This window comes from Lynx canadensis, chromosome X (genome assembly GCF_007474595.2).
Source record: "Lynx canadensis isolate LIC74 chromosome X, mLynCan4.pri.v2, whole genome shotgun sequence".
NCBI classification, from domain to species: Eukaryota; Metazoa; Chordata; class Mammalia; order Carnivora; family Felidae; genus Lynx; species Lynx canadensis.
In genome coordinates this window covers 55,677,160-55,702,937 of record NC_044321.2, presented here as the reverse complement: position 1 = coordinate 55,702,937, position 25,778 = coordinate 55,677,160, and the positions used below count along the sequence as shown (strand labels likewise).

The 25,778-nt window shown below is 41.3% G+C and overlaps 1 protein-coding gene across 1 annotated transcript in view; it reads right to left on the bottom strand.

Moving 5' to 3' along the window:
- The window catches only part of IGBP1 (immunoglobulin binding protein 1), a 32,936-nt gene extending 8,675 nt beyond the window's left edge, over positions 1-24,261 (bottom strand). The window contains exons 1-5 of the mRNA XM_030305397.1: positions 23,919-24,261; positions 23,242-23,535; positions 14,635-14,830; positions 7,244-7,323; positions 6,456-6,568 (exon numbers count right to left, since the gene is read on the bottom strand). Of these exons, the coding sequence (XP_030161257.1) occupies positions 6,456-6,568; positions 7,244-7,323; positions 14,635-14,830; positions 23,242-23,535; positions 23,919-24,109 (874 nt within the window). The 5' untranslated portion in view covers positions 24,110-24,261. The remainder of the gene's footprint in view (positions 1-6,455; positions 6,569-7,243; positions 7,324-14,634; positions 14,831-23,241; positions 23,536-23,918) is intronic.
- Positions 24,262-25,778: the final 1,517 nt, after the last annotated feature.

The following is a 25,778-nucleotide window of genomic DNA, read 5'->3' as shown; positions in this document are numbered from 1 at the left end:
GGTTCCTCAAAAAATTAAAAACAGAACTACCCCACGACCCAGCAATTGCACTACTAGGTATTTATCCAAGGGATACAGGTGTGTGGATTCAAAGGGGCACATGCACCCCGATGTTTATAGCAGTGCTATTGACAATAGCCAAAATATGGAATGAGCCCAAATGTCCATCGATGGATGAATGGATAAAGATGTGGTATATATAATATAATATAATGGAATACTACTCAGCAATCAAAAAGAATGAAATCTTGCCATTTGCAACTACGTGGATGGAACTAGAGAGTATTATACTAAGTGAAATTAGTCATAGAAAGACAAATATATGACTTCACTCATATGAGGAATTTAAGATACAAAACAGATGAACATAAGGGAAGCAAAAATAATATAAAAACATTACTTTTTGCTTATATATATACAAATATATATAAGATATATATAAGATCTTAAGATATATATACACATTAAATATAGATTTATATTTTATAATTTATATATATTAAATATAAAGAAACAGAGAGTTGCTGAAGGAGTTGTGGGAGGGGGGATGGGCTAAATGGGTAAGGGGCATTAAGGAATCCACTCCTGAAATCATTGTTGCACTATATGCTAACTAACTTGGATGTAAATTAAGAAAAAAAAACAACTATAGTCTAAAAATATTTGAAGACTTCCTAGGTATATTGTTATTGATAATTCCATTGTGTCAGAGAACATATTTAGTGTGATTTCAATCCTTAAAACATATTGAGACTTATTTGATGGCCCAGAATATCATCTCTTGGTGAATGTACCATGTGCATTTGAAAAATGGTGTATTTTGCAATTGTTGGATTTATTGTTCTGTAAATATAAAACAGGTTAAGGTGGCTGCTAGTGTTGTCCAGATCATCTACATCCTTACTGATTTTCTGTCTAGTAATTCTTTCAATTAGTTACAGAGAAGTATTAAAATCTCCAACTATGAGTGTAGATTTGTCTATTTCTCCATTTTGGTCTGACAGGTTTTAATTCTTGTAATTTAAAGCCTGTTATTAGACATGAAGATGTTTATTACTGCTAGATCTTCCTGATAAATTTCCCCTTTTATTGGTATGAAATGTTCTTGTTTACATCCAGTAACACCTTTTGTCTTGAAGTCTACTTTATCTGACTTTACTGTAGCTACTACAGCTTTCTTATGCTTACTGTCAGCATGGTATATTCTTTTTCATCTTTTCACTTTTAACCAATCTGTGCCTTTACATTTAAAATGCATCTCTTGAGGTGCCTGGGTGGCTCAGTTGGTTGATTGTCTGACTCTTGATTTTGGCTCAGGTCATGATCTGATGATCTGTGATCTTACGAACTGTGAGACCAAGCCCTGTGTCGGGCTCTGTGCTGACAGTGCAGAGCCTGCTTGGGATTCTCTCTCTCCCTCTCTCTTTACCCCTCCCCCACATGTGCTCACTCTTGCTCTCTCAAAATCAATAAACATTTAATAAAATCAAATGCATCTCTTGTAGACAGCATGTGGCTGAATCTGAAATCAATTTCTGATTTCTAATTTGGAGGTTTATTCCATTTAAAGTAAGAATAATTACTGATATTACTGGAATGGGATCTATTATTCTGCTATTGGTTTTCTGTTCACCGCATCTATTTTTCTTGTTTGTTTCTCTATTTGTTCTTTTTTGCTTTCTTCTCTTTTAATTTCTCCACTGACTTTATAGCTTTGTCTATCTGCATTATTTTTAAAAACAAACAATACACAGTGTTGCCATATACTTCCTGCCCCCACAGAGGCATAGCTTCCCCCACTATCAGCATCTTGCACCAGAGTAAAATACTTGTTACAATCAGCAAATCTACACAGACACATCAGTATCATCCAAAGTCCATAATTTATGTTAGAGTTCATTCTTGGTGTTGTACCTTCTGTGGGTTTGGAAAAATGTATACAATGACATGTATCCACTAGTATACATGCAATAGTTTCACTGCCCTAAAAATCCTCTGTGCTCCACCTGTTCATCCTTCCTCCTCTAACTCCTAGCAACCACTGATCCTTTTACTGTCTCTCCAGTTTTGCCTTTTCCAGAAAGTCATATAGTTGGAATTGGATTAGCATGTAGCCTTTTCAGACCAGCTTCTTTCACTTAGTAATATGTTATTTAAGGTTTTTCCAAGTCTTTCTATGGCTTGATAAGCTCATTTTTTTTTTGTAGCAATGAATACTATTCTATTGTCTGGATGTACCACACTTTATCCTTTCAAGCTACTGAGGACATCTTGGTTGCTTCCAAGTTTGGCAATTATGAATAAAGCTGCCATAACCACTTGTGTGCAGGGTTTTATGTAGACCTAAATTTTCAACTCATTTGGGTAAATACCAAGGAGCAGGATTGCTGGATTGTCTGGTAAGAGCATGTTTAAGTTTTGTAAGAAATGGTCTTCCCAGGTGGCTGTACCACTTGGCATCCTCATCAGTAGTGAATAAGTCCCCGTTGTTCCATACCCATGTCAGCTTTTGGTGTTGTCAGTGTTTTGGATTTTGGCCATTCTTCTAGGGGTGTAGTGGTATCACTGTTGTTTTAATTTGCAATGCCCTAATGACATATGATGTTGAGCTTTTCATATACTTATTTGTCCTCTGTAGATCTTCTCTGGTGAGGTGTCTATTCAGGTCTTCTGCCTATTTTTTAATTGGGTATTTGTTTCCTTATTGTTGAGTTTTAAGAATTCTTTGTATGTTTTGGAGAAGAGTCTTTTATCAGATTTGTCTTTTGCAAATATTTTCTGCCAGTCTGTGTCTTGTCTTCTCATTCTCTTGATCCATTATTTTTTAAGTGGTTGCTCTAGGTAATACAATATTCCTTCCTAACTTCCCAGTGTACTTGGAGTTAATACCGAACCATGTCAGAGACAGCCTCAAAGATGGACTCTATCTGTCTCAGCCTTCTGGTATTCACGCTTTTCTGTAGTCCCCTCCCATACTATGTGACCCACAGAATATGGCAGAAGTCATGGTATGTCACTTCCAATGTTTGGTTATATAAGATACTGAGGCTTCTGTCCTGGTCATTCTCACTCAGATCATTTGCTTTGGGGAAAGGAAGCTCTTAGTTGTGAGCAACCTCAGAGACCCACAAGGGGAGGCCTCCTGCCAATAGCCACATGAATGATGAGTTCATGAGTGGGAAGCAGATCCTTCAGCCTCAGTCAAGCTTTCAGAAGACTGTATAGCTTACGTGTCAGCTGACACCCTGACTGCAACCTCAAGAGATCCTAAGTCAGAGTCACCCAGTAAAGTTGATCCTGGATTCTTCACCCTCAGAAAATATGTGAGACAATAAATGTTTATTATTTTAAGTTGCTACATTTTGCAGTAAACTGTTACACAGCAATAGATAATATGTACCACTTCACATAAAACAGAAGAATCTCACAAAACAAGATCCCATTTACTCTGTTCTTTTTGCTATAGCCATCATATGTATTCCATCTACATACATTATAATCCCCACAGGACGCTATTATAATTTTTGCCTTAAGGAAGCCTTTTTTCAAAAAGCCCTTTCAAAAAGTTGGGAGGGAGATAGTCCTTTGTATTTACCCACATAATTACCATTTCTGCTGCACCTTATTCCTTGAATATCCAAGTTTCCATCTGGTATCATTCCCTTTAGCCTAAAGAACTTCCTTCAGAATTTCTCATAATGCCAGTTTCCTGGTGAAGAATTCCTTCAGCCTTATCTGAAAATGCCTTAATTATGCCTTCATTTTGATGTATATTTTCACTGGGTATAAAATTCTGGAGTGACAGGTCTTCCTCTTCCCCCAAAACTTTACAGATGTTGCTCCACTGTCTCTGGCTCCCATTGCTTCTAATGGGAAGTCAGAAACAACTCCTATTGTTGTTCTTCTAAATGTAATGTGTACTTTATCCCTGGCTGCTTTCAAGATTTTCTCTTTTCCTTTGGTTTTCAGCCGTTTGACAATGATGTGCCTATGTGTGGCTTTCTTTGTATTTAACTTGCTTGGGGCTTGATACAATTTCTGAATCTGTAAATTTGTGTTTCATTGATTTAGGGAACATTTCAGCCATCATTTCTTCAAAAAATTTTTTTCCTGGCCCCTTCTCTGTCTCTCTCCTTTCCTAATGGTATTTCAACTGTACATATTGTGGACCTTTTAACCTTGTTCCACAGGTCACAGAGGCTCTGTTCACCTTTTTTTTTCCAATTTGTTGTTTGTCAGACTAATTGGAATTAATCTATTGTCAAATTCACTGACACTTTCTTCTGTCACTGCCAATTTGCTATTATTAAGCTTATCCAATGTTTGTAAACTTCAGATACTGTATTTTTCAGTTTCAGAATTTGTGTATAGTTCGCACTTCTCCACTGAGAGTTCTTTCCTTTCTTTTCTTTTTTTTTGAGCATGAAAATAAAATCTTTATTTTTAGTTATTACTCACCAATAACAGAAAGTTAGGTTCACAGTTTTAGCTCCTGACACAAAGTGAACTAGGAGGCAAATCTACATCCATTGGATACAACTAAATGGACCAACTTTTTAAAGTTCAGGCTATCTTGAAAGCTTGCAACACACCAGATATCACTGTATTCTCTAGGGACAGAATGTCAGCAATGGCTGACACAAAGTAGAACTTGTGAAGTGTTTTTGATTGGAGGTGTTTCTATATGTTGCTAAAAATTGAGAGGTTTATCAACATGTTACATGTCCAGGAACAAGTTAGGATACTTGAAAATCCAACCACAATGATTTAGGAGCATGTATGTTGTAATCTCAAGAGGGTTCAAGAGTCCATACGGGCTACATTAATACTTGTCTCTGGGTAGCAGGTACTGTTTGTAAATACAAAGTTAGTGGATAATAGATATTATCTACTAAGACTTCTTATCTTCTCACTTATTACAAGCATATTTTCCCCTGTCCTTGAACATGTAAATAAGCTGCTCTAAAGTCCCTGTCTGCTAATTTCAGCATCTGTGTCATCTGGGGTTTGTCTCCACTGATTGCTTTTCCTCTTGAGCAGAAGTCCCATTTTCCTGTTTCTCTCTATGTGTAATAGTTTGGAATTAAATCCCAGACTTTGTGAATGGTATGTTGTAGAGATTCTGAGTTCTGTTTCATTTTAGCAGGCACTTCATTTGTCTAGAACCAAAATTCCAAATTCTATTTCCTCTGCACTGGGCAGGAGCTGAATCCTCCATTGTTACTTTAGCCTTATCTAGAGCGCTTGGAATCTATCCTGGGCACACATAGCTTAGGTGTCAGCCTGAGATTTGGGCAAGGTTTATACAGAGAATCAGGGCTCCTCCTCTGAGGTTCTCTCCTTTATGAGATATCATCTCATTTTTCAGTTGCTATGGTCACCTTGAAGTCATTTCTCTCATTCCTCAACCAGTAAGGCTGTAAGTTTCTATCCAAGTTTCACCTACCCCCACATCACAGTAACTGCAGACTGCCAGTGGGTGAGAAGATGTAAGAAACAGGAAACCCTTTCAAATGACTTCTCTTCTCTTCTCTTCTCTTCTCTTCTCTTCTCTTCTCTTCTCTTCTCTTCTCTTCTCTTCTCTGTGCTATAGTGGAAATAGCACTGGAACTGGGGGTTTTAAGACCTGAATTCAAATCCTAGCCTGGCCACTTTCTAGCTATGTTGCATTTGGGTACGTCAGTTCTCAGACACCATTTCCTCATCCTAAAACGGGGATAAGGATGTTTGCTTCATAGCGTTGTTAAGAGGATCAAATGATATAAGAAACAGGCTCAGGATCAAATGATATAAGAAACAGGCTAGGTGATGTCCTATCTATTAAGTAGCAGGAGTAATTGGTTACCCCAGGTTTGTCCACACTTTTTCTAATATACCATGTTGCTTCCATCTTTATAGGGACACCCGTCTCCACCTCTCCCTTCCAAAGATGACTCCAAGTATGTACTGTGATCTAATTACCGAGTTGGACACCAAGAATACAGTAAGTCAAAGTCCCTGTCTTCAAGAAATTCCAAGTACCATTCCCTTCTTCTAAGTGTTGACTACTCTCCAGTCTATGTCTGCTTTTGGTCACTCTCTAGTTCCTTTAGGTAGAGGTTTTATTTTCTTCAGTTTGTAATTATTATCTGTGGGAGGGATTGGCCTGATACAACCTACACTGCCATTACCAGAGGTGCAAATGCAGTCCATGGATTTTTGGTTTTGCTATCTAGATGCTCAGTCTGTTTTTATGCCACAACATCTGGAAAGATTCCAGAATCATACAGCTGCTCCCTACATCTTTCCCAAATCATCTGCTATTTATCTTAATAATAAATAACATAAAATATTGCCTAGAATCTCTGTTCAGATTCCTTATGCTCCTAAAGGGCAATAATACTTGGTCTGAATTTAACTGCTAGGGAGTAAGGGACCAATAATAGTATAACTGCTTTCCTCCTACCCCTTCATACCTGGTGTTGTCACGGCTATGCCCTGATCTGGTAATGCTCCATATTTCCGATGCTGATCATACCAGTCATTCACTGTCATAGATGCCAGGCTTGGATAACCAGCTCCAAATACTCTGCAAGAATCACACCACATTTAGAAAACTAAACACGCACAACACTACTAAAAAGCCTCTTCTCTTTAGTGACAAAGGCTGCGTTTATTTCATCCTGGCTCCCCTGCCCAGCTATCTTCTGAGGAGCTATGTAAACTGGAGGATATGTAACAAGAAGCATCCAGGAAGGGGCATTATAGTCAAGAGCTTTCACGGGAAGATAAATAGCTCAGGATCATCACTCAGAAAGCAATCTCAGAGGCCAGTGTCCCACAAAGCAGATGCTTTGTATTTATAGTTGGTGGGTCTGAACAGTACACAGAGGAAAGGAGACTTTCCTGCCACCCAAATGGAAGAGTGTCTTCTTTCAAGAACTCAGAATTAAATCCGAAACAGGCCAATATGTCCTTTTGAAAATTGTAGCTGAAGGCAATGGGAAACAATTGAAGTGTACAATTCTCCACCAGATTCCTTTCCTCTGTTTTATTTTTGTTAGTTTTCTTTTGAGCCTACTTTTAAGCTTGAGTTTGAGTGATATGTCTGATGAAGACAGACATATAGAAAATATTAGAGGTAACATCACATTGATGAAAGAACAGCCACCACAGATGAGGACATGGCCTTTTAACATGCACTGTAACTGAACCATAAAAGCAGGGTGCCTACAAAGGCAACCCACTTTTTAGTACTACCTACTTGGCTTGGGTCATGTTCCGAGTGAGAATGAAGGGTTTCATTGGAGGCCTGTCCTGACGAGGTGAGTAAGAAGTTGGTACCTGGAAAGGAAATTCATTATCAGAAACACATTTGCCATTCTGCTTACCCCATGATACAGGCTCTTAAGGCTTCAGGTGCCTGAAAAGCCGTGGATTCAAACGTTGCCCACTCCCTATTTATCAGTCTGTAAGATACAACAGCAGAATACTAATGGTGGAGGCTGTTTAGCTCCCCTGAGTACCTTGCTGAAAAGGGAGGAAAAGAAAGTTCTCCCAGAAATCATCTCGCCAAAAGTAAAAAATCATTTGTCTTTAAAATATTCCCCTCTAGGGCGGCCCGCTGGCCAAGCAGAGCCCCTGAGTCTGGCTTGCAAAAGCGGAGGGGCCGGACAGAGTGTGTTCTGACAGCAAGCGGGACTTAACATCTGGAAGGTTATAAGCTAACAGCTCTGCTCGGAAAACGGGAGGTCTGGAGGACAACGGGAGGGAGAGTTGTTGAGCCCAGACGACAGAGCGCAGCTTGGCGGGGGAAAAAAGGCTCTTGCCAGCGCCATCTCCCTCGCCCATCCCCCAGCCAAAATCCCAAAGGGAACTGGTTCCTGCCAGGGAACTTGTTGCACCGTGCAAACACCCAATGCTGTGCTTCTGCGGATCCATGCCTCCAGCGGCAGGTCTCACTCCCTCCCAGTGCCGCAGGGCCCCTCCCAAAGCGGATCACCGAAGGAAAAGGGAGCTGAGCCTGCCCCTCCCACCCCTGTGCAACTTGCCAATCCACCCCAGCTAATACGCCAGATCCCCAGCACCACAAGCCTGGCAGTGTGCAAGTAGCCCAGACGGGCCACGCCACCCCACAGTGAATCCTGCTCCTAGGAGAGGGGAAAGGAAGGTACACACCAGTCTGTGCGCATAGCACAGGGGAAGTGCCCTGAAGTTCCGCACAACTCCAGGGACTATCCAAAATGACGAAACAGAAGAATTCCCCTCAGAAAAACGTCCAGAAAGTAACAACAGCTAACGAACTGATCAAAATCGATTTAAACAATATAACAGAAAGTGAATTTAGAATAATAGTCAAAAATTAATCGCTGGGCTTGAAAACAGTATAAAGGACAGCAGAGAATCTATTGCTACAGAGATGAAGGGACTAAGGAACAGCCAGGAGGAGCTAAAAAAAATGCTATTAATGAACTGCAAAATAAAATGGAGACAACCACAGCTCGGATTGAAGAGGCAGAGGAGAGAATAGGTGAACTGGAAGATAAAATGATGGAAAAAGAGGAAGCTGAGAAAAAGAGAGATAAAAAAATCCAGGAGTATGAGGGGAAATTTAGAGAACTAAGTGATGCACTAAAGAGAAATAATCTACGCATAATTGGTATTCCAGAGAAGGAAGAGAGAGGGAAGGAAGACAGAGGGAAAGGTGCTGAAGGTGTACTTGAAGAAATCATAGCTGAGAACTTCCCGGATCTGGGGAAGGAAAAAGGCATTGAAATCCAAGAGGCACAGAGAACTCCCTTCAGACGTAACTTGAATCGATCTTCTGCACGAAATATCATAGTGAAACTGGCAAAATACAAGGATAAAGAGAAAATTCTGAAAGCAGCTAGAGATAAACGTGCTCTAACATATAAAGGGAGACCTATAAGACTCGTGACCGATCTCTCTTCTGAAACTTGGCATGCCAGAAAGGAATGGCAGGAGATCTTCAATGTGATGAACAGAAAAAATATGCGGCCGAGAATCCTTTATCCAGCAAGTCTGTCATTTAGAATAGAAGGAGAGATAAAGGTCTTCCCAAACAAACACAAACTGAAGGAATTCGTCACCACTAAACCAGCCCTACAAGAGATCCTAAGGGGGACCCTGTGAGACAAAGTACCAGAGACATCGCTACAAGCATGAAACCTACAGATACCACAATGACTCTAAACCCATATCTTTCTATAATAACACTGAATGCAAATGGACTAAATGCGCCAACCAAAAGACATAGGGTATCAGAATGGATAAAAAAACAAGACCCACCTATTTGCTGTCTACAAGAGACTCATTTTAGACCTGAGGACACCTTCAGATTGAGAGTGAGGGGATGGAGAACTATTTATCATGCCACTGGAAGTCAAAAGAAAGCTGGAGTAGCCATACTTATATCAGACAAACTGGACTTTAAATTAAAGGCTGTAACAAGAGATGAAGAAGGGCATTATATAATAATCACAGGGTCTATCCATCAGGAAGAGCTAACAATTACAAATGTCTATGCGCCGAATACAGGAGCCCCCAAATTGTTGAATATAAAACAATTATTCACAAACATAAGCAACCTTATTGATAAGAATGTGGCAATTGCAGGGGACTTTAACACTCCACTTACAAAAATGGATAGATCATCTAGACACACGGTCAATAAAGAAACAAGGGCCCTGAATGATACATTGGATCAGATGGACTTGACAGATCTATTTAGAACTCTGCATCCCAAAGCAACAGAATATACTATCTTCTCCAGTGCACATGGAACATTCTCCAAGATAGATCACATACTGGGTCACAAAACAGCCCTTCATAAGTATACAAGAACTGAAATCATACCATGCATACTTTCAGACCACAATGCTATGAAGCTTGAAATCAACCACAGGAAAAAGTCTGGAAAACCTCCAAAAGCATGGAGGTTAAAGAACACCCTACTAAAGAATGAGTGCGTCAACCAGGCAATTAGAGAAGAAATTAAAAAATATATGGAAACAAATGAAAATGAAAATACAACAATCCAAATGCTTTGGGAGGCAGTGAAGGCAGTCCTGAGAGGAAAATACATTGCAATCCAGGCCTATCTCAAGAAACAAGAAAAATCCCAAATACAAAATCTAACAGCACACCTAAAGGAAATAGAAGCAGAACAGCAAAGACACCCCAAACCCAGCAGAAGAAGGGAAATAATAAAGATCAGAGCAGAAATAAACAGTATAGAATCTAAAAAAAAACTGTAGAGCAGATCAATGAAACCAAGAGTTGGTTTTTTGAAAAAATAAACAAAATTGATAAACCTCTAGCCAGGCTTCTCAAAAAGAAAAGGGAGATGACCCAAATAGATAAAATCATGAACAAAAATGGAATTATTACAACCAATCCCTCAGAGATACAAACAATTATCAGGGAATACTATGAAAAATTATATGCCAACAAACTGGACAACCTGGAAGAAATGGACAGATTCCTAAACACCCACACGCTTCCAAAACTCAATCAGGAGGAAACAGAAAGCTTGAACACACCCATAACCAGCGAAGAAATTGAATCAGTTATCAAAAATCTCCCAACAAATAAGAGTCCAGGACCAGATGGCTTCCCCGGGGAGTTCTACCAGACGTTTAAAGCAGAGATAATGCCTATCCTTCTCAAGCTATTCCAAAAAATAGAAAGGGAAGGAAAACTTCCAGACTCATTCTATGAAGCCAGTATTACTTTGATTCCTAAACCAGACAGAGACCCAGTAAAAAAAGAGAACTACAGGCCAATATCCCTGATGAATATGGATGTACAAATTCTCAATAAGACACTAGCAAATCGAATTGAACAGCATATAAAAAGAATGATTCACCATGATCAAGTGGGATTCATTCCTGGGATGCAGGGCTGGTTCAACATTCGCAAATCAATGTGATACATCACATTAATAAAAGAAAAGATAAGAACCATATGATCCTGTCAATCGATGCAGAAAAGGCCTTTGACAAAGTTCAGCAACGTTTCTTAATAAAAACCCTCGAGAAAGTCGGGATAGAAGGAACATACTTAAAGATCATAAAAGCCATTTATGAAAAGCCCACAGCTAACATCATCCTCAATGGGGAAAAACTGAGAGCTTTTTCCCTGAGATCAGGAACACGACAGGGATGTCCACTCTCACCGCTGTTGTTTCACATAGTGTTGGAAGTTCTAGCATCAGCAATCAGACAACAAAAGGAAATCAAAGGCATCAAAATGGGCAAAGATGAAGTTAAGCTTTCACTTTTTGCAGATGACATGATATTATACATGGAAAATCCGATAGACTCCACCAGAAGTCTGCTAGAACTGATACATGAATTCAGCAAAGTTGCAGGATACAAAATCAATGTACAGAAATCAGTTGCATTCTTATACACTAACAATGAAGCAACAGAAAGACAAATAAAGAAACTGATCCCATTCACAATTGCACCAAGAAGCATAAAATACCTACGAATAAATCTAACCAAAGATGTAACAGATCTGTATGCTGAAAAGTATAGAAAGCTGATGAAGGAAATTGAAGAAGATATAAAGAAATGGAAAAACATTCCCTGCTCATGGATTGGAAGAATAAATATTGTCAAAATGTCAATACTACCCAAAGCTATCTACACATTCAATGCAATCCCAATCAAAATTGCACCAGCATTCTTCTCGAAACTAGAACAACCAATCCTAAAATTCATATGGAACCACAAAAGGCCCCGAATAGCCAAAGTAATTTTGAAGAAGAAGAACAAAGCGGGAGGCATCACAATCCCAGACTTTAGCCTCTACTACAAAGCTGTCATCATCAAGACAGCATGGGATTGGCACAAAAACAGAGACATAGACCAATGGAATAGATTAGAAACCCCAGAACTAGACCCACAAACGTATGGCCAACTAATCTTTGACAAAGCAGGAAAGAACATCCAATGGAAAAAAGACAGTCTCTTTAACAAATGGTGCTGGGAGAACTGGACAGCAACATGCAGAAGGTTGAAACTAGACCACTTTCTCACACCATTCACAAAAATAAACTCAAAATGGATAAAGGACCTGAAGGTGAGACAGGAAACCATCAAAACCCTAGAGGAGAAAGCAGGAAAAGACCTCAGCCGTAGCAATCTCTTACTTGACCCATCCCCAAAGGCAAGGGAATTAAAAAGCAAAAATGAACTACTGGACCTTATGAAGATAAAAAGCTTCTGCACAGCAAAGGAAACAACCAACAAAACTAAAAGGCAACCAACGGAGTGGGAAAAGATATTTGCAGATGACATATCAGACAAAGGGCTAGTATCCAAAATCTATAAAGAGCTCACCAAACTCCACACCCAGAAAACAATAAGCCAGTGAAGAAATGGGCAGAAAACATGAATAGACACTTCTCTAAAGAAGACATCTGGATGGCCAACAGGCACATGAAAAGATGCTCAACGTCACTCCTCATCAGGGAAATACAAATCAAAACCACACTCAGATATCACCTCACGCCAGTCAGAGTGGCCAAAATGAACAAATCAGGAGACTATAGATGCTGGAGAGGATGTGGAGAAACGGGAACCCTCTTGCACTCTTGGTGGGAATGCAAATTGGTGCAGCCACTCTGGAAAACAGTGTGGAGGTTCCTCAAAAAAAAAAATAGACCTACCCTATGACACAGCAATAGCACTGCTAGGAATTTACCCAAGGGATACAGGAGTGCTGATGCATAGGGGCACTTGTACCCCAATGTTTATAGCAGCACTCTCAACAATAGCCAAATTATGGAAAGAGCCTAAATGTCCATCAACTGATGAATGGATAAAGAAATTGTGGTTTATATACACAATGGAGTACTACGTGGCAATGAGAAAGAACGAAATATGGCCCTTTGTAGCAACGTGGATCGAATTGGAGAGTGTTATGCTAAGTGAAATAAGTCATACAGAGAAAGACAGATACCATATGTTTTCACTCTTATGTGGATCCTGAGAAACTGAACAGAAACCCATGGGGGAGGGGAAGGAAAAAAAAGAGATTAGAGTGGAAGAGAGCCAAAGCATAAGAGACTCTTAAAAACTGAGAACTGAGGGTTGATGGGGGGTGGGAGGGAGGGGAGGGTGGGTGATGGGTATTGAGGAGGGTACCTTTTGGGATGAGCACTGGGTGTTGTATGGAAACCAATTTGACAATAAACTTCATATATCGAAAAAAAAGGAAAGAAACTGAAAAAAAAATAAAATGATTTGCATTATTAAAAAAAATTAAAAAAAATATTCCCCTCTAAAGAAGGAGATTCCAAAGGCTTTTTCCATGTTCCAGATAAATCCCTCAAGCTGATTTTGAAGTCCCTTTCCTCAGCCTGGCCTTCAGTGCTAAAGTTGAATGATTAAGACCCTTTCCAATGTAACTATGCAATTAACTGTCAAGAACTTCCAGGTTTTTAGAAGACGGTGTTCCTAAATGCAAGGGGGGAAGACTGTGTTAGTAACTTTCATACAGTGTCGTATAACAATGTTTCAGGGAACCTCAGCTGTACCGAGAATACTGAAACAAAAAGTATGGTCAGAGAAAAGGTGTTCACTTGGGTTTACGTCCATCACTTCCAGAGCTGATCCCAACACCAAATAAGGGAGTGTTTAACAACAACAACAACAACAACAACAACAACAACAACAACAACAAAGAAGGGGGCAGGAGAGGATCCAGAAGAGTCCAGCCTCAAAATGCTTAAAAACCATTCATCTAGAGATGCTCAAGGGGCCTCCTGGCCTTAGAATATTGCTTATTCTTTGATTGTTTAACATGAGGAACTAGGCTGATGTTACCTGGAGGCATAAGCTCCTGGGCTAATAATTAGCACAAATCCAATTTGGAAGAGGTTTCTCTGAGGACCGAAATAAATGCTTGCGACTAGCTGATAAATTCAACTCAATCCATGCTTGTATCTTGAACCTAAAAGTAAGTGGCAGAGGAGCCTAATCTTTTGAAGCAGCAGCTCCAAAACACGGTGATGATCTTCAAAGTTGGCCAAAGCTGCCTTACATCAGGTTTTATCAGTGCACCCAGTATTTTGTGCATGGAAATGTCCTTCTGTGTCTCCTACTTGGGAGATCTAAGGGTGTAAGAAAGCATCATTGTCTAAGGTTAAATTTGGATTCCTCCCCAAACCTAAATATATTCCTGATCTTTCCTTTGATCTTCTTCCTACACTTTTCTTTCTCTCCTCCAGTGCCACTTTCCTTCTCAGTTCCCATCCCATACCTCTTCCAATTTGTTTATTACAGTCAAACACAGATTTTAAAGGCCCACCTCCCTGTGCATTCCTTAGGCAGTCATGACCTCTCATGGCCAAAACCAATTTTTACTTTAAAGAAGTCTCCCTACCTGTGGCATGTCACAAAATTACAAATGGCTAGAAGTGTTTTACAGGTTAGAAATCCCTGGGAAACAACACTGTAAGCTAGAGAGAAGGCTACGCCTAGTGAATCTTCAGCCTTCTCCACTAATCTTAAGAAGAACAATGATTTTATGGAGACTTAAAAGGATTTTAATTCGATTACTCTCCTGTAGAACGTCCAAATCTCTAACAGCTTTTTGAGCTATATGAGCAGTGACCAGGCTTACCTGTTTTGAGGAGTCTTTTTCTCTCAGGATCTTCATCTCCTGGTCAATGCTCTCAATCTCTTCTAAGCTGATACCAATCCACCTTTGAAGGTGAAGGAGGTAATATTCACGAACACGCTCATCATCTGCTTGACCACTTTCCACAGCAGATTTCAGTGCGGACAACCTATGCTCCACCTCCTTCTTCTGCTTGTATCTGTTGCACAGAAAAGCATTACCCATGAACTCAAAAATAGAGCGCTATTCCATCAAAGGAGGCCACAATAAGAGTTTACCTTTGCTGATGACCAGGCAGTGAGTATGCCGGTTTCCCCTTTGGCAAAAATACAGATTCTATACCACCAAAAATACAGATTCTATACTCACCACCAAGGCAGTTCCCTCAAGACTGCAAGGCAAGGAATGGATGAATAGGGGCTCAGAAATACATTCTAAAGCTGGAAAATTACAGATATAACCTGATCTGAGCAACTCCTCCCATCATCTTCCAGGTGGAAGCTCAAGGCTTACTAGGTTAGATACTTAGTATCAAACAATGTCCACTTGGGAAGTACCACTTCAAGGAGTCACAGATTGCAAAACAGTCCCAGCTCTTCTGGCTCATCCTTTTGCTAAGGGAATCATATGGTTTGAACCAAGGAAATACTCTATTATATTTTTCTCAAGTACAAGGTGCTACACTAAGTGCTTTTATTTACACTATCACATTTTTTAAAAGGTAAGCTTTATGCTTAACATGGAGCTTAAACTCACCATCTGACCCAGCCAGGTGCCTAATATAAAGACTCACAACCATCCTGCTTGCCTTTTTCAGGATACATTCTACATGTCATCTATCATTCATCTGAAAAATATTTACTGAGTACCTATTGTGTGACAGGCACTCTTCTCAGTGCTGGATATACAGCAGTGTATACAACAAAGTCCTTGCTCTCCTGAAGCTTTCGTTCTAGTGGAAGCAGACAAAAAGAGATGATGAGTCAGGTTGTGATAAGTGCCATGAAGCAGCAGCAAAAAGCAAGGTAAGGTGAACAGAATGATGGCATAGAAGTAGAACTGCTATTATATACAAGGTGATCAGGAAGAGGTGACATCTGAGCAAAGACTTCAGTAAGGAAGCAAGCCATGCCAATATCCAAAAAAGTATTCTAAGGTGGAAAAGCAATACGAAGGTCCTGGAGTGGGAGAGAGCCTGACTTGACATGTTTGCAAAACAGATAGGAGGCCGGTGTGGCTGGCGTGAAGAAGAATGACAGTAAATGAGGTAAGAGAGATAGCCAGGACCACAATTTGTAGAACCCTGTGTGCTCCAAGACCCCAAATATTAAACACCAGGATATTTTGAGATAGGAAAGCCACTGGAGGCTTTTGAAGAGAACACATGACATGAATAGAGTGACATGAAAATTTTTTTTATAAGGGCCAGTCTGGCTGCTGTACTGAGTATAGAATGTGGGGCGGGAGGTGGGAGGCAAGGATGGAAGCAGGGACATCAATTAAGAGGATATTGCCACAATCTAAATGAGACAGTGACTTGAAACAGGGAGGTGGAGAGATGTGGATGTATTTAAAATAGAAAACAGATTTATTGGATGTAAGGGCTTGAGAGAGAAAAGTCAAGGAAAAGAATCTGGAGTTCTTAACCTGAGGTCCATGGATAGAGTTTGAGGGGAGGAGGTCCTTGAATTCCCTGAAATTTAATATAGAATTCTACCTTTTTATTTTTAAAATTTTTTGGCCTGGGAGAGATCTGTAGTTCTTATCAGATTATCAACAAGGTCCATGACCCATGTAAAGTCAAGAACCACTGCTCTGGAGACATTCTTTTTTTTTTTTTAATTTTTTTTTTTCAACGTTTATTTATTTTTGGGACAGAGAGAGACAGAGCATGAACGGGGGAGGGGCAGAGAGAGAGGGAGACACAGAATCGGAAACAGGCTCCAGGCTCTGAGCCATCAGCCCAGAGCCTGACGCGGGGCTCGAACTCACAGACCGCGAGATCGTGACCTGGCTGAAGTCGGACGCTTAACCGACTGCGCCACCCAGGCGCCCCGAGACATTCTTTATTATACAAACTTTTAGGATCTTCTGATCCTTTTACCCAACAAATGGGGCAGTTTATATGTTACAAATAACTGTCACAGCATCGTCATTGGCAGCTTCTGAGCAAAACAGCACAAAGGTCAATTCCTAGTTCATGAATGCTATTACAGACATTGCTTGAGAACATTTCATTCTGGTTCCAATCCTACCCCCACCCTCTTTCCTGGATGTACCTACATCAGGAAAAAACATACCAGGGCCTTAGAATGTATACAATCCAGGGTAAATTCTGGGTCAGTTTACTGGTCCTCTGAGTAACGTTCTTGTGCTTCCTCTCCCATTATCTGAATGCAGTGTAACCGTGCTCTCCAGCTGCTTCTTCACTTCCTCACTCCTATGATTTCACTCCTTGTCATCTTTGAAACTTCTAGCTCTTCCACTCCTGCTTTTTTGGCCAGCGTTTTTAAAACCTTTTTGTCTTAGTAAAAGAACCCTTTCTTCTTCCTCTCCTTCTCCTTCTTCTTTAAAGTAGGCTTCACACCCAGCGCGGAGCCCAATGTGGGGCTTGAACTCACGACCCTGAGATCAAGACCTGAGCTGAGATCAAGAGTCGGACCCTTAACCGACTGAGCCACCTAGGCACTCCAAGAACCCTTTCTTCTTGTGAGAGTTTATTTGGAACTCCGTAAGTAATAAACAGATAAAAATCCACCCTAGTTAAAATAGAGGAGGGCTCCCAACATCCCCCCTTACCCAGGCACTGTGGTGGAATCTTACAGCTCCAAGGGACAGATTGAAAATCACCATCCTAGACCTTCACCACTGTTCTAGATTTCCCATGGTGAGCCATTACATGGAAACACTCCCTACCATCCTAGGATCCCCAATGCCTGTCACCCTTCTGACTCTGGACAACTTTCCCCATTCCCTTTTTCTGGTCTCAGGCTGTTGCAGAGAGCTCATGAGTTACAGATTTGTGTCAAATGAGTCAACAACAAATTCAAATGATCAAACTTTGGCCAAGCGGTCACTCTTGCTCATCTCTTTTTGTTCATCTTTTGTGGATTCCGTGCCACCATCACACGTGCCAGATGGCCAGACAATGGCCATCAATCTCCTTCTTTCCCTCAAAATCTCTGTAGTTTCACCTTTCCTCCTTCCCTCGTCTTTAAGGAGCTAATGCTGTTTTTACCAGGGCGATGTCTTTACCATTCCACTTTTGCTATCAAACCTGTCACTACCCACATTTTCCCAGGACTCACGCTATCAATCATCCTGGCATCAGCAGTTACAATTTTTCACTCTACTGGTGCCTTTTTCCCCCATCCTAGAAACACCTTCCTTCAATCCATAGTCTATCCTTTCAAATGACCATTCTTCTCTTTCTGTGCCTTGCTGGAATGAGCACGAGAACTGGGAATTTGAAGATCTGCGTTTAAATCCTAGCCCGAACACTTATGAGGTAACTCTGGACAAACAAATTCTCATATCCCATTTCCTTATCTCTAAAATAGAGATAATAAGCTACATTTCCTGGGGTTGTTAACAGAATCAAATGTAACAATACACATGAAAGTACTTCATAAGCAGCAACAGAATACAAATATTGTTAGAGGATGGGAAAATGGAGGCCAGGAGGGGCTAGATGATGCCCCACTTATTAAGTGGAGGAAATCAGATTGGTCACTCCAAGTCCAGGCTTTATGTGCAATACCGTATTGCTTCAATTTGTCTTATGACTACCGTGTAACTGTTCCTCCCACAGAAATTTCATGTACTTACTATAATCCTCTTGTTGTCTTGGGCTCTAGGGATACAGTGATACAATTATGATACTAAAGATACAATTAGTCAAGGTCTCTGACCTTTAGGAGTTCGCAGTTTACAGAAAGACAGACAGTTACACTGTGATAAGTAACAAAAACTAAATGTTACAGTATTTAGGAGGGGAGCTTGGCAGGGAGAAGCTTCAAAGAGTACTTAACATTTGCTCTCTCTCTCAGGCTTCTAAAAGCACTTCTATCTATACTTTGCTGAGTGTCTTACTTCTGATTGCTCTTTCCCGCCTCTTTCTGCTCCCTTAATTTGCCCCAAGGTTTTATCCTTGGCCTTTTTTCCCTCTCTGAACGTTTTTCCTTGGTAAACTATCCGTACCCACCAAAAGCTCCTAAAGTTTTAGCACTAGCCACCAAACAGTCTCCTCCCAGTTTTAGTTACATTGCCCTCTGTCTATGGACATGGCTACCCAGCTGGCACTTCGGAATCTAAGTTCAGTGAATCTAACACTAGACCCATCCATTACTTACCTAGCTTCTACTTCTCTATTTCTGTCACAAGAATGGAGGTGCAGATAATCAAACCAGACTCATACTTACTGTCAAAGTTGAGAATCAGTAGAGAGGATATGTGAAGAAACAGGTTTTGAGAGAGAGGATATACCATTTAGGTGTTTTATGTAGGATGGCCTCAGTAGGTAAAGAGGGAAGACTTACAGAAAATAAACAAGGATCTCAACAATGTGTTTTCTAATCACACAAATGTTTCCTGCAAAACTAATGTCTTTGATAGCTGTCACTTCATTTTTATCTCTTCTTCCCAGCTGAAATACTATTATAACATGTCAATTTGTCTTTCTGCCTCTCACTTTCAGGATTCTATACACACATTACTTCCTTGTGCAGACCTCCGATCACAGTACTTTTAGCTTCTGCCTAACTGGACCATTCTGCATTCCCTGTACATACCTCAAGCGCCTTGGGCTTCTGCTCATGTTGTTCCCCCTGCTTGTCAACAATAAATATTTCTTGAGCACATCCTCTTTGCCAGGCCCTGTGCTAGGCATACCACAGTGAGTAAGAGAGAAATAGCTTCTGCCCTCAAGGAGTACACATTCTAGAGTAGAGGAGAAAGACAAAGCCCAGGACGACAGAAAAGTGAGGAGCATGTCATGCAAGGAGAACACATACAAAGACTGTAGTAGGAAGGAACTGGGTTTGTGCAAAGAACTGAAAGAAAAGGCAACTGGGGCTGGAACCTAGCGGAGAGGGTAAGCCTGAAGAGAAGCAGGTGCCAGACTGTGCAGGGTCTCATAGTTAGTGGTTTGGCTATTTCAGGTGAAGTGCTATTGGCCTACACTAAGGTATGATAGTGGAGACCCAGAGAAACAGAAGAACAGAAGATTCGTTTTGTAGCTAGAACTGGCAGGCCTGGCTGGTGGATGGGATGTAGAGATTCAGAAGGGAGGAAGTGAAGCTAACTCCTAAGTGAATGGTGGTGCACTCAATGAGATGAAGACCTGGGTGTGGGGGCACATTGGGAGTTAAAAAACCAAGGGTTCAACTTAGGCCATGTTAAATCTTAGATATCTGTGAGTCTGAAGGTCAGGAAAGGTCTGGGTTCATGACATAAATGTGGGAGCCATTAGCATAAAGATAACGTTGTTATCTTGTCTGGTAGACATTTTTAAAAAATGTTCAAAGACCAAGCTTTCCAGCCAAAGAAATGCAAGTAAAAACAATGAGATACCTTTTTTGGTTTTCCCAACTGGATTTTCTAAGTGTTAACGTGCAAGCCCAGTGTGGTGGGGCATATTCTAAAACTTTGTTATTGTGGAAAGCAATGTTGCTACCATCAAGTCTTAAAATATTCAAACCCTTTGATCTAGTCACTGGTCCTTCTAGAAATCTATCCTAATGAAACAGTGACAGATGCAGTTAAAGATGTCTGTTCATACCACTACTTACAAGAGCAAAACCAAAAGAAACAAACGAGCCCCCCCAATCTATACATAGTCTAAATATTTGACAATAAAAGATTAGTTTAAATAATTGTGGCACAACTATAGGATGGAATATTATGTAACCATTAAATATCATGGTTTCAAAAGACACAGGGAAATGCTCACAATATGATGTTAGGCTTGAAGAGGATAAAAAACTATATATACAGTATTATTCCACATTTATTAACTAAAGTAACTATATATCTGGAAGCAAATACATCAGGAAGTTAACAAAGATCATCTTTGAGTGCCAGGATTAAGGCCTTTTTTTTTTAATTTAAAAAATATTGGTTTTCCAATTTTCTACAATCAGTATTATTTCTTTTACATTCAGGAAAATCTGTAATTTCCATTTTGACCATAATTCAAGGCTCTTCTCAAGTGCATTGCATCCTGAAACTTCATCCTCATCCCTCCAACCAGATGTGCTCACTCCTTGGTCTTTCTCTACAACACTGTATCTCTATGGCATTTATAGTCCTTTTTGGGGTAAAGTATAATTATTTGGATACCAAACTCACTGCTTAAACTACCTGTTACGTGCCAATGAGCTGCCCCCACCTTCTTACAAAAGACATGATGCTGAATTCCACTTCTTATCAGTTTATCCCATTTCCTCAAAAATTATTCACTGTCACTAACCCTGAACTATATATACCACCTGAAATTATATTATTATTTACTAGCTTATTGTCTGTCTCCTCCACCAAAATAAAAGCTTCATGAGGCCATTGACTTCATCTGGTTCTCCATTACCTAGAACAGTTCCTGGTGCACAAGAAAGGCTCAATACATATTGGCCAAGTGAATGAATCAATTTTCACCTCTCCAGACCAGGCCTCTCCTCTGAGCTACATACTACCAGATACCTCTATCTGGAGGACTCCTAAACACCTTAAATGGCTCAATACCGAATTTTTACACTTTCCTATCCCCTGATTTGTTCTTCCTCCTCTATTCCCCATCTTAATGAGTTCCACAAGCCATCTACCTATCACACAAACGTGGACATCTTCCTTGTGTTGCTTCCATCTACCCCACCTCTCAGAACTAACTGATCACCAAGTTTTCTGCCGATTCAACCCTTCTAAATAAATCTATCCCATCTCTTCTGCCACTGCTGTAGTGAGGCCTCATTACTTGTGACCTAACTGGATCTAATATTCTCCCTCACACTGCTTCCTAACTGCTACCAGTGTATGCTAGTTAAAATGCAAATATGATCGTGCTACTCTTTAAAAAAAAAAAAACCCAAAACTTCCAGTGAATCCCAGTCAGCAACTGAAGTTTAGGTTCTTTAGCATGGCCTACTGGTAAGTGACATTTATAGACTAGTGACTATGTGCCAGATACTGTGCTAGCTGTTTTATGTGCTCTTATTTATGTTTCTTAATCCTATAAAACAGGTACAATTATTATTTTTACATGATTTCACATGAGGAACCCTGAGGCTCAGACAGGTTATATAAGTTACCCAAAGTCCAATGGCTTACAGGTAAAGCTGGGTCTCAAACCCCACTCTGACTCCACAACCTGTACTCAGCTACTAAGATATAACAGTAGCTGACTTTGAGTATTTACTGTATCAGACACTGTGCTAAGCGCTTTTTGTGTATTTCTCTTTTCATCTTCAAAACTACTTTATGAAGAAAGACCTATTGTTATCCAATTTTACAGCTGGGGAAATTAAGGCACAAGTGATTAAGCAACTTACCCCAAGCCAGAGTGATTAAATGGTGGAACTGAGACTAAAACCCCTCCCCACGTTCTTAGCAGTAGGGCTGTTCCTTCACCTTCCTCACACCCCAAGTCTCCTTGGTCTGGACCCCACAACATTCTTCAGCATCGCTCCTTCCCCTTTTCCCTCACCCCTTTCATGTTCTAGCATCATCTGATTGCTTACAGTAGTTCCCCACATACATTCCAAGCCCAGCACTGTGCCCTTTCATGCCTCTGTAGCTTTACTAACACTATTTCCTCTGCTGGATAATACCCTCCTTTCCTCTTCCTCTAGATGATACTCCTATCCATCCTTAAACAACTCATCACAGGAGTCACCTCCTCCTGGGAGACTTCTGTCTCTCCTGCTCCTTTTTTGGTTAGGTGCCCTTCCTGTCTGTTCTCACAGTACCTGTGCATTTCTCCATCACATCCTTTTATATTGCTACTCTGTTTCTATGCCTCTTTTCCTCACCATACTGTATACTCCTCCAAGGTGGAGACCACCCATATTCCTACAAACACACTCAGTTTGTACCCCCAGTGCCTAGCATAGATCCTGGACACTGTGAGCACTCATCAAATGTTTTTTTACACTAAAATGAGAGTAAGCAACTTCAAGGTCACATGATGAAGCTGTGCAGGACTAACATTAGCTCAGGATGTTACACACCTGAGCCATTACTCAGAACAGAACTTCTCACTCAGTGGACCATAAATGGATTATAGCTACAAGACACTGTGCCCTTCAGAGATATCTACCCCATTGTACCATATGAATATTGCTGTGCTGTGCTGTGGGATATGATCGGGAGACGCTATGCTAAAGAACGTTCTGCTGTTGGCAACCACAGGGTAGCAGAGGTCCGACAGGTATGACCATCTCAACAAAGGCAGAAGCTTCTTGAAAAACTCAGGAGAACTTCCTCTCACCAGGCCTAATGCTCAACAGGAACCAAAAGAGTGACAGACACCACTGTTCCCCTCCCTCCCAAAAACATGCACACACACCCCCACAATAGCACTGCCATTGGGCAGTCCTCAAATTATAGCTATTGACCCACCTCTTTATTTTAGCCTGTCTTTGAGATGCCATTGCAACGAGGCTAGGATAGGCCATGGAGGAACTAGCAGTATTATTATCAGGTGAGTTGTTCTTGGTTTTGGGCAGCTCAAACTCTGCCACATGATAGTATTGGCACTGAGTTAAGTAGTTTAAAAAGTGTTCTCGAGCCCACTGCAAATGATCTAGACGCTTGCTGGGGTTGACTTGTTTCATGGCGAGCGCTCCTTGAAATGCTGGCACCAGCAGGTACTTCAGGTCGGTGGAAGCAATCTCTTCCAAATCTTCATTTCGGCTGGAAAGAGCAAAGAGGAGGCTGTGAAGCCTAGATGGGCAATCACACTGTAGCCCCTTGCTGCCTGGGGGAGGGGAGGGCGGTGGGTGCGCGAAGGGAGAAGGCCCGAGGAACAGTGGCCGGTTTTCTTGAATGAAGGTGGCTGACGGCTCATACCCAATGCCTTTGCAAAGAGTCGACACTAGGGAGCAGAGTCGCGGGATATCAACTATCTCGAAGCCAGGTGGAGAACGTAAACAAGGTACACAAGATCGCAGCGGGAGGTGGGAATGAAAGGTTCCTAGTCCTTTTTAAAAGGGTCTCCTCTACCCAGACTCAATGACTCCACCCTTGGTAACCATTATTACCTCCGTTCTTAGCCATTATTACCCTGTCCCCCATACCTGAACAAGTCGAGCTGTGCTAACATTTCAACAGCCTTCTTAAGGAGGTCTAGTCCCTTGAACACCTTATCTTGGATTATCCGGGAACCGGTGGGCTCAGTCGCTACTTCCACTTCGTCCAGAAGCTGCTTGCTGGTTTCAAACAGCTCGGGAAGCCGCGGTGGCAGTAACTCGTCTTCTGCTGTTGCCATCTTGGTGGGAGGAAGGTACGCGGAAAACCTCACTTCCGGGGTCAAAGGCAATCTTGGAAAAGGAGAACTCGGCGAGTGTGAACGAGACCGGAAAGAGTGCCGTATTGGTCCAGTCGCTCCGTCATTACCAAAGCGTCAAAGAACTTCCGGAAGCCACTGGTTGCAGACACTAGCCACCGGTTCCATAGGCTTATTTTTGCAGGCTGCTGCCTATCACAAGTAGTAGGGATCTGCTAAAAACAAGCAAACAGGCACATCCCTGGGTGTTGTTTTACGGTTTGCTCCTCGTGGCCGACGCCTAGCCGGGATGTTCCGTGGGCTCTGAGCTTAGCCCCGGCCGGACGAACTGCGGGGGCAGGCCAGGCGCACGCCTCACCTCACGAGGCGCTCCCTTTGTTGAGGGGCCGGGGCAGACAGGGGCTCCAGGCGCCCCCTCGCTCCCTAGGTTTGGTCGTCTGTGCGCTTGAGTGCGAAGTGCAAAGGGCGCCCCCCTGCGGCTTCCATGCATCCAGCCTCGGGAGCCCCAGCCTTCTCCCAGCCAATTCTGGGGCCCGCCCTCTTCCCATTCACGTCACCCTCCTACACACACACGCACTCACGCACGCATGCACACTCTACACCCCTCCCCCGCACCCCTGCGACCTATGGGGGGGGGCTCCTACACGCACCCACCCCTCCCTCACACACCCCTGGTAACCTGCAACTCTAGTCACTCCACAGTTTCCTTTCAAAAGTTACTTATTTTGTGAAACCTTCTTTTATACCCCCCCAAGCCACTGAAAATTTTCACTTTCTGTGAATCTGTCAAGACACCAACGACAATGGATTACAGCTAGCGATTTACAACTCTATTTCCCTTACAAGAATGAGTCTGATTAAGTTTTACACCCTTCCAGCTAACCTAGTGCTCAGTGTCCTAAGAATAGAAAAAAAAAGTGGTCGGTTTGGAAAGCAACCCAATCATGCAGAACTGCGGTGTTCAATAGGGTAGCCTCTAGCTACATGGGGCTACTGAGCCCGCGGATGTGGCTATTTTGAAACGAAATGTGCTGTAGGCGTAAAATACACAACCAATTTCAAAAACTTACTACGAAAAAGGAATATAAGATATCTCGATTTTCACACTGATATGTTAAAGTGCTAATATTTTGTATATGTTTGGGTTAAAGATAGGGTTACAATTAATTTCACTTGTGTCTTTTCACTTTTTTAACGTGCCCACTAGAAAACTTAAAATTACATATCGGGATCACATTATATTTCTACTGGACAGCAATGATGTAAAAACAGAACTCCAGGTCTTTGAAAGAAGGGATGTCATTGCTTTGAATGAATCAATATACTGATTGCCTTCGGACACACCACAAGTTGCCCTAGGGGATTTAAGTTAAGCAGAATGCACACTGCCTAACCTGGAAAATAAGTTCTTCAACTAAATATATTTTAAACTAACTTTGGTTGAGAAGAAAAAAAATCATGTGAAAACAACTAGAGGGCAACATAGGACAGTACAGAACTAGGGGATATGCTGTATTGCACAGGCTGTTGGAAAACTAAGAAATGACAAGTCATTCTATGCTAAGAGTACTTCAGAAAGCTTCTTAGACAGGATATGCAGTCTGAGAATTTCAAAGCTGGAAGGGGACCTCAAACAGCAGAGGAAAAAACT